This window comes from Etheostoma spectabile, chromosome 15 (assembly GCF_008692095.1).
Source record: "Etheostoma spectabile isolate EspeVRDwgs_2016 chromosome 15, UIUC_Espe_1.0, whole genome shotgun sequence".
NCBI classification, from domain to species: domain Eukaryota; kingdom Metazoa; phylum Chordata; class Actinopteri; order Perciformes; family Percidae; genus Etheostoma; species Etheostoma spectabile.
The window spans coordinates 27,263,824-27,273,624 of NC_045747.1; the positions used below are offsets into that span (position 1 = coordinate 27,263,824).

General features: G+C 40.3%; 1 protein-coding gene and 1 long non-coding RNA gene across 3 annotated transcripts in view; one reads left to right on the forward strand and one right to left on the reverse strand.

The window, feature by feature from the left end:
• LOC116702908 (uncharacterized) overlaps positions 1-8,818 on the forward strand; it is a 24,122-nt gene extending 15,304 nt beyond the window's left edge. Inside the window, exons 2-3 of the long non-coding RNA XR_004335290.1 lie at positions 513-516; positions 8,701-8,818. This is a non-coding gene — a long non-coding RNA (uncharacterized LOC116702908). The remainder of the gene's footprint in view (positions 1-512; positions 517-8,700) is intronic.
• The window catches only part of adamtsl3 (ADAMTS-like 3), a 238,953-nt gene that overhangs the window by 60,283 nt on the left and 168,869 nt on the right, over positions 1-9,801 (reverse strand). For both annotated transcript variants that reach the window (XM_032537404.1, XM_032537405.1), the window contains exons 10-12: positions 4,838-4,949; positions 3,612-3,750; positions 530-580 (exon numbers count right to left, since the gene is read on the reverse strand). In XM_032537404.1, the coding sequence (XP_032393295.1) occupies positions 530-580; positions 3,612-3,750; positions 4,838-4,949 (302 nt within the window). The remainder of the gene's footprint in view (positions 1-529; positions 581-3,611; positions 3,751-4,837; positions 4,950-9,801) is intronic.

Below are 9,801 nucleotides of genomic sequence, written 5' to 3' on the forward strand. Positions count from 1 at the left end.
CTTTACTTGCGGAGACAGCTGCTGTGGAACACAACTAAGGTTGGTTTAGGCAACTAAGGTTGCCTTGATTGGTCCATTTAAACCCAACCCTGGAGCGTTTGATCTGATAGGCCGGTTGGTTTGAGGAGTTTCGGATATTCTGTCCAATTAACAAGCCATATCGATTACGTGATATGTGTTTACAGTGTTTGGTGAGTTTGACAAAGTGAAGTGTGAAAGCAAACTGAACCAAATGAAAAATGCAACAATGTTGCTACACCCCTGAATTACCACAGATTCTACCAAACTATAGGTGTTACAGCGCCCTGATTGAGAGTAACTGTTTTTAAGATGCAATGAAATGGAGTTGAGGTTTTCACCATTTGCACATTCTCATGGACAATGGTGGTGGGTTGGGGACAGGTTTGGTCCTGCCCACGTACATTCTGTGTTACATCTCAGCCAACACTCTGTCCACACTGGAAATGTGTCAAATGGTTTAAAAAAAGACAGCCGGAGCTTTTAAAATGAAGGCTCGTCGGTAACTCACCGAGGAAGAGGTTGAAAGTGGTCATATGGCATCACCTCTTTGAATCCGTCACTGGAGGAAACAAAAGATCACACACCAGAGTAAGTTTTATGAGACAATGGTCTATATTCATGATGTTCCTCTTCTTGGATTGCTCTCGTTCTGCTGGAAATTCCACCAAAGTTGCCTTATTTCAGTCGCAGCGCTGTGGAGGAAGGTCTAGCAATGAGGTCAGAAGCATATATGATATATGAGCATGTATGATAAATGAAAGCCCACGCAGAGGGCTCATTGATAGCAGTTTGGCCCTCAAGGTTATAATAAAGTGGTAAACGAGAAAGGCTTTGTGCTGCTGATTTAGCATTCCTCCTCTTTAGCCCAGTGATTAAATCCTCCATCGATCCAGCCCTTCATAAAACAAGCATCGAACTGAGCTGAGAAGATAATCAGCCTTTTCTTAGCTCTCCCCGATCAGATCGATTAAACAAAGCCTGCTGGGTAACAGGCAGAGGGGGAAAGCAACTACTGAGTATTTTTTTTAATGTACTTTTACTTTTTACAGTAGTTTTTAAAATTTGTAATTTTTACTTTTACTTGTTGTACTTTGCTACATTTTAAATAACATCTGTTACTGAGTAAAATATTTGTTTTGGAAAAGTTTTTTTTCCTTATTTTTAAAGGTTTTCTGTCACTTTTTAGTTTAATATGTGTAATAAATATAGAAGATTTCAAGTATATATATATATATAGAAAAAAATATGTATTTCCCCTTGCTGTTGAAAAGTGCCCAATTACTCTGAGTAAATTTTAAATGAGCTGCTTGTCACTTTTACTTGAGTAGATTTTTATACTGTTAATTTTACAACATCTTAAGTTCCTCAAAAGTAATAGTAGGCTTACTTTTACTTAAGTAGGATATTTTTGTACTATTTGTAGTCTTTGAGCCTAATTCTACCTACTGGCTGCTGCAAATTGGTATTGGTATTACAAGGCTTAGGTGAGAATAGTCTGGTGCACCCGAGGTACATCCCAGGATAAAGCCCCACTGACAAACACTTGGTTTGTGCAACAAAGATATGTCTACGGCGTTTAACGTTGCTATCTAACAGGGGACATGCTAGAATGTGTGCGTGCTAGCATTGTTTAAAAAAGTCTTATTTTCAAAGTATGTTTCTCGTCTGCGGTGAGCTAGGGTTAAAGACGGAGACATGGCGTGAAAAATGTCTTCTGGCCAGTTCTTCATTGGCGCGCCCAATGTTCTAGGGATTGATTGGCAAAAGAGGTTTAACCATGCATCCAGCTTATTTTCTTTTACAGATTCATTTTTGGGCATTTTGGGCCTTTATTTGTATACGACAGATGAAGACATAAAGGGGAGAGAGAGGGGGAACGACATGCAGCAAAGGCAGCAGGGTGGAGTTGAACGCGTGTACTACAAGGTGAGCTACCCAGGCGTCCATGTATCCATCTAATTTAAACAGCTCACAATACTGTATACTATCAAGGATCAACAAATAACTTAATTTAATATTCTATGTGACCTTGCAAATGTTCCACCAAAACAAGTTCCTTCCCAAAACTATTTAGCAGAGCCACCGTTGCTGCATCCGGAGCTTAGCGCCGCCCAAGATCGTTTTTTTCCCCCCCGTATGTGTGGTGTAGCCAGACCTTACTCAGCAATGACACAGTGCTGCAGAGATGGATCTGGCAATGGGAGACTAAGGTTAAAATAACACTGTTTTATCTTATCTTACTGTCAGCTAATCTGACACACAGCTTTAATCTTCATCATGCCTGTGCATTTGGCTCTTAGTATTTGCTGTCCATGTGATGGAGCAATTTTAACATTCAGCCAGGAACCACAGATAGAAAGTAGACTTATTCTCCAACTCTGACATAATTCTTGTAATGTTAATGTACGAGCATTGTCCCTGTCAAGTAAGCCGAATTAAAGAATGCATTAAGTAGTGTGCAGAGCTTCACTAAAGCCTGACAATGTCCAAACTTACTTTCACAAACAACATCGTACAGCGTGGTTGACATGGACATGGCCTGATGGAAACGCAAGGGGGTCTATAGGTTTCTTACAACTTGTGTTTAACCATTGTGTTGTCTTCCTGTCAAAATTGAAAATCAACACTTTTATTGAAGCTTTTATTCAACGTTTTTAACTTTTTAACATATTTTTTTTTTTGAGATTATTTTTTGGGCAGTTTTAGGCCTTTAATTGAAAGGACAGTTGAAGACATAAAAGGGGAGAGAGAGGGGGAGTGACATGCAGCAAAGGGCCGCAGGCCGGATTTGAACCCGGGCCGGCTGCGGCGAGGGGTAAACCTCTATACATGGGCACCCGCTCTACCAACTGAGCTATCTGGGTGCCCACGTTTTAACACTTTTGATGGCTTTTTTCAATGTTTGCTACTTTTCTTACGTTTAACACTACCTAACCCTAACTTATTAACTTTAGTTTTACGGTTATTTTTGGAAATTATGGTCAATTAACCTCACTTTTAGGAAATTATACCTAATGTTTGTGTTAGAGAAGCAGAAATTATTTAGACTAAAATTAAAGGAATGGATGTTGATGGATAATCACAGACTGGAATATGTCAACTTTTACTCAATATTATTTGAAAACCACTTCAGTTTTTTTTCAAATGCTATAAAGTTTAATAAGACACCCAAAACTAATGAAAGTAGAGATTTGTGCTTGCCAAAGAGCATTGTGTGGAATCAATCAAGTTGTTTTGGGTAATTAAAAAGAACATTGATATACAGGACAACATGAGGGTTAAATGGGTCAAGAGATGTGTTCATGCTATATAAATCAATCAGGCTAACTTATGTTTTTCCTAAAAACATTACTCCAGCCCCCCGACATCCTAACTAAGAGAAAGGATGGATGGGTTATGGGTTAATGGTAGCGAAGGCCAAATTCAAAAGCTTTGTGAATAAGTGTCTTTATCTAGTTGGCTCAGAAAATAAAGACACTGGTTCACGAAGCATCATTTGGCCATCACTAGTTTATGGTATCAAAATGTTCCTAAAAAGTTGTTTTTTTGTGACGTTTCCAATGTAAAACTCAACTTGTAATGAATCCTACCTCTCTGGGCAGGGGTCCATGTTGCACTCCTTGAGTTTTGGTGTGGGTTTGGTGTTTTCAGGATAGCTGTTGCAATGGTGCTCAGGCAAGGTCTGGTTGGATCGGATGTCTGTGCACTCTGCAGAGTTCAGCTGGTAGCCTGGGGGAGGAAAGCGTGTAGGTTGCTGTAAAACGTTGCAGATATCACTAGATAAATCTGGATATACTAAAGCTGAGGATCAATAAAAACTAAAATAATGTTAAAACGAGGCAGAAAAAAGTGTGTTAAATGGTCTAATCATTTCAGCCGGACATTAGGCCTTTATATTGTTGGCTAGTTTCATTTATAATAAAACCTTATATTTTATATTGTATAAAGTAACTAGTAACTAAAGCTGTCCGATGAATATAGTGGAGTAAAAAGTACAAATTTCCCCTCTGAAATGTAGCGGAGTAGAAGTAGAAAGTGGCATGAAAAGAAAAGACTCAAGTAAAGTACAAGTACCTCAACTGTACAGTACTTAAATAAATGTACCCTGTTACATTTCACCACTGGTTAAATCATCATTCAAACACTAAGACAGCTGTTAAGCCCAGCTCAGACCAAAGGTTTGTGACGAGATGAAACCGTGTTCGAACTTCTCAGCTCCACTCAAACCAGCTGATGGTTTCGCTGTGACTCAGCTGGTCGAGTCTCCAGAGGCTAGTTTTAGGATGTAAGAGACGTCTCCTGTTTCAACAGCCGATAGAGAAGTCAGCTAGTAAAATCAGCTATAAACTTTAGAAATGAAATGATCCATAATCCATTTCATGTATATGTTCCAAGCACCTGGTAAAAATGGCGGAGTTTTAGATGGAGCCTTGGTAGCCTACTGCGTGATCTAGAGAGTGAAGAGAGGGAGAGCCCAGTAGTGTAAGAACAAAGCAGTGAATCAGAGAAAAAAAACATGTTTTTGCCGATTCATCACTAGGAATGTAACTGCACCAAGCATCTCACTTTCACTGATGTTATCCACATTCATATTTAGACGCAACAAGTGATATATCCAACCACAAAAGAGCCTAAAAATCAGAACTTAGAACGGAAGTACAAAGAGTCGTTGCCATAGAAATAATACACAGTCTCGTCTCAATGGTGTGAACTGGCAGGTTTTAGAACGCTGCAAGAACAAGAAGTTGCACGTTTCAACTCGTCTTGTTGCGTTGGTCTGAACTGGGCTTTAGTGTGGAGCGACTGATGACCTCACCTCCTCCACAGCTGACTGAGCAGGGAAAGAAGTCTGTCTCTCTCCACTGGTACCTGATTGGCTCGTAGAAGAGAAACTGGACAACTGTGTCCTTGGAGCCTCCATACTTCATCTGCACAGCATATAGGGTGAATAAAGAACATCAGTATGTTAACATAGTGGAATGTAGGGGAGATGATGGTACAGAATGGGGGGGAAAGTAGAGCAAAGCTGAGCTCAGTAAAGTAGAGGATCCCACTAATGACAATGAAAGGGAAGAGAAGGCCATGAAAGCTCTCCTTGTTCTTACACAAGGTTAACTTCTGCATTGTCCCTGTTAAAATAAAATAAATTATAAAAAGGTTGATGAGATAGGAGGTTACCTGGTTGTGGAGGGCTTTGTGAGTGAGTAGAAGGACTTTGTATTCGTTGTAGGACACAGAGTCAGTGGAGGTTCTGGAGGACCGGAGTGATGTGGTCACTGGAGCGTGAATGGATGTTAGACTTGCCATCTGGATGTTACCAAAGTTTTGGACTTGCTAGTTTTTGATCATAAGTAAGGTAATATTAACAAACGCAGATGTACACAAATAGGTATAAATAAATTAAAATCAGAAACTAGCCAATGTTATCCTATATTGGTTTAACAAATTTGAAATATAACTCGGGGTCAAGTCCTGATGCCTGTCAAAGATGGTTGGCAAAATCTTAGAATATACATTGTGAAATGCACGGGTAATTGCTGTAAAGATGCTCAAATGAATGTCATGTGATCTCTCCTCATACTTCTGATTAGAAGCATTGCTGTAGCATTTATTGTAGCATCTATCCAAAGGTGGAAAAGAGGTCAAGTTCAACAGAATTAAACAAAGGAGTGGCTGAACCTTAGCAAGATTTTAAAAGTATCTGACGAAGGATCTGAGAATTTGATTAGAACAATATACATTAATCAACATATCTGTAAATGCGCCAGTGTTAGCAAATCGGCTTAATTTCAAATGTAGTCCTAGTTACCTAGCATGAATGTGTTTACGGTGGGAAGAAACCGGAGCACCTGGAGGAAACCCACGCAAACACAGGGAGAACATGCAAATTCCACACTGCCCGGACCGGGGATCGAACTCTGCAGTGACACCTTGCTGTGAAACACAAATGCTAACCACTGAGCCAATGTTGTTGTGGTTTGGGATTTTGTTTAGGATTATTTTTCCCTTTTGGCCCTCCTGGTGTTAGTGTCTCAGTGTTCTCCCCGGTCTCATTTTGTTGGTCTTGTCTTGTGTTCACCTCAGTGCCTGTATGTTCTGTTTCCTGCTTTATTTTGAAGTCTGTTTTTTGTCTCGTCTCGCCTCAAGACTTACTTCCTGTGTCTTCCCGCTCTTGTAATTACCTGATGTTTTCCACCTGGTTCCCTGCCCTCTTGTCACCTGCCTCTCGTTACCTCGTGTATTTAATGTCTGTGCTTCCCTTGTCTCTTGTCAGTTCGTCTGCCTGTTTGTTCCTCGTCCTTCTGAGCGTTCCGGTTCTTGCGTCCTGTTTCCCTTTGAGTCTCCCCTGCCTTTTTGTCCTGTCTGTTCTTGCCCTTTTCCCCTCGGGACCCCTGTGATTTTGCGTTTTTGCAATTTTTGGATTTTTCCATTTGGAGTTTTTGATTGTTTGTTCCCTTGTGTAGTGTTCTGTTTTTTTTATTATAAACTGTTACCACCTTCACCTGCCAACCTGCATTTTGGTCCTCATTTACCTGTTGAATGTGAATCTATGAGGTGAAAAAAGCTGCTATGAATCAAGTTAAAGCCCATGATGCAGGTTAACCACCCCTGTCGATTAATTGGTAGCCTATAGAAATCACTCAAGATATGAATATAATTTTAAAAATGTCTCCACAGGGTGTTAAAGGCCAGTTTTTGTTGTTTTTGGTATTTGTTTTTTTTTCAACGCAATTTGATGGTGATTTAACTTTGGGGAGACGTGGAGACTCACCAACTACCAGTTCTAGAACGACTGACTGGGATGAGATGTGGCAAGAAACGCTAATAACGTGTGTGATGGCCCACAGCCGTTTAATAATAATAAAATATATATATATATATATATAATTACTTTCACAACAGTGTGTTTGTGTAACTTTGATTTAGTTGCCCTTTTCCTGATGGAAAGTGACTATTACGGTTTTCTTTCATATATATTAAACTGTGGCCATGTGATCGATCTATCTATCTATCTATCTATCTATCTATCTATCTATCTATCTATCTATCTATCTATCTATCTATCTATCTATCTATCTATCTTCACTCCCAAGGGTCTCGAGGTGGTCTTTGGCCCGTTTCTCGACGTAATGCAGTGCATTGTATGTCTAAGGTACAATGTCGGACTCAAATGCTCGACTCAACACGGAGTAGAAGGTGAGTTTGTTTACTAATAAATAAACAAACCAAACCAGTTCGGGGGCCTGTTGCACAAAACCAGGATAAGGGATTAATCCGGGATATTCAAGTTATCCTGGATGAATTTAGCTTTGACTTGGTTGCACGAAACCAGGTGGAATTAAACCCAGCCAAGTAACCATGGAGATTTATTCTTTGCGGCTAGCCTGGTCCAGAGCAGGCTAACAGCCAGGCTAACAACCAAGCTAAGATTAATCCTGGAGTCTCGTGTTAAATCAGCTGCCGCTCTGATCCCAAATAAACGTGTTTAACAGTTAGTCTGTTGTCTTCTGAATGTGTTCTGCTTTATTTTTATTAAAATGCATTATTTGACACTGTTGTTGTCATGAGTTTGATTTGGGAGTGTCTGGACTTTTCCGGTGGGACGGTAGTGTGTTGAGGCTGCCTGGCGTGCGGGGGCTGCCCAGTAGCCGGGGGCTGCCCAGTAGCCACAGCCTGCCGGCAGACGTGTACATCACATCAGCGTCCACTCTCTCTGTAAAAGTAGTGATGAGCAGCGCGGCGTCCCAGGTTTGTTTGGTGCAAACCAAGCACCAAACAAACCTGGCAAAGGTACAAATCCCTGCAACATGGACTTTTAAGGTCTAAAATGTCTGGCTGATGTTTGAGTTGTTCAGTAAATGAAAGAATTACACCTTTTCAAAGGGCAAGGAGCTCCCTTAGACAGCAAAATGAGCGAGTGCTTTCCAAAAGACCTCTTCTTTTCTTTTGATGATGTAAATGACGTGTAATTCGTTAATCACAACTTTGAAGCTTTGGCTTTGTGGACCAAACTTCTGAATGCAAAGGCGTAACTGTGGGTTGAACATTAAGTTAATTAAGTTAAACACAGCTCTCCACTGTTGAACTAAATATCAGACACTTCATTTCCTGCATTCTGGTGATTTGTTTCTGTAACAATTTAGAGTTTCAAATGTCTGTATTTATGTAGAGAAATTATAATAGATTTTTGGGGTGGGTTGTACTGGCCAGTTTTGATTCCCCCCTGTGAAATTACGTCTTATACACACTGACCTTTCAAACACAGAATGCAATGTGTCATAACTAATTAATTGTAATTAACCTTCTAGCTGTAACGTAAAGCAAACCCAATGTATTAGCGTATCATATAGCGCAATAACTGTCAAAAAGGAAAAGCACCAAGTCTAATAAAAGCATAGCATCCAACCCAACAGTACAGAACCAATACTTTAATCTGTAGCATGCATGGCATAACCAGAAGCTGCTGTTTCTACCCACCCATCAGTGAGTCCCAAACCACGGTGGCAGCTGCGATGTCATATTAAACTGTTAAGCATGTGCAAATCAAGCTGTTTTTGAATTGCATCCAGACTAAAGAGTCAGAAAACATTACTCAAACAGGAGTAAATATTGCATATTTTGGGGTCTACTTTCAGCTGCACATTTGGTGCTGTGGTGTGTATTTATCAGTGGCGGAAGAATCTCAGTACTTAAAGGAATATGCCACAGTTTGTTGAAACAGGGTTCATCACGGTCTCCCCTAGCTGTAAATAGGTGGGCCAACGCATTTTGTTTCTCAGTGCATGAATTGTTTTAGTTCGGTGCCACACCGGCAGTACAGGAAGACGTTTTGCCAGGGGAGAAAACTGATCAAAAAATGTAACGAAAATGTAACAGAACGTTGTGGAAATGTAGTGGACTAGAAAGCATAGATAATTCCTGCAAAAAGCAACTAAGTAAAACTCAAAAGTATGCACCATTGATTCTACTTAGTAAAGTACAGATATGTGAAAAATGTACTTAAGTACAGTAACTACTCATTTGTACTTTGTTACATTCAACCACTAGTATTTATGACAGCAGGATGGTGTGTGTGTGTGTGTGTGTGTGTGTGTGTGTGTGTGTGTGTGTGTGTGTGTGTGTGTGTGTGTGGTGTGTGTGGGTGTGGTGAGTGAGAGTGATGAGTCCAAATAAACTACTTTGTGTGGGCTCATGGTGATGAAGAAACATGTCACCCAGTGCAACAGTGTGGCTCACTGACATTTTTGGACAACAATGTAGTTTTATGGCACAAAGTAAACTATATATCAGGCTTTGGACACACACACAGACCCACACACACACACAAACACACACACACACACAAACACACACACACACACACACACATACACACAAAATACAATACTTGTTAGCAGGAATCATTCATTGTTGGTTTGGGTCTTTTCATGGGATTTGCTGATAAGAAGAAAACACAGAATATCACCAGATCCTGTATAAATGTAGAATGGTGTTAGAATGGGATCACAGTGGTGAAGTCATTGCAAAATCTCTTATCTTCGCAAGACATCTGACTGTGTGAAGGCCCTGTTAAGCACAAGTGCTTCTCTTCATTAAAACTGAAACATAAAAGGGATTGTGAAACAATACAGTCATTACAAATAGGAAGATTAACTTCTGTTTAAAGGTCCCATGGCATGAACATTTCAGATGCGTTCCCCCAGCCTGCCTATGGTCCAGTGGCTAGAAATGGGGATAGGTGTAAACCATGCCCTGGGTATCCTGCTCTGCCTTTGAGAA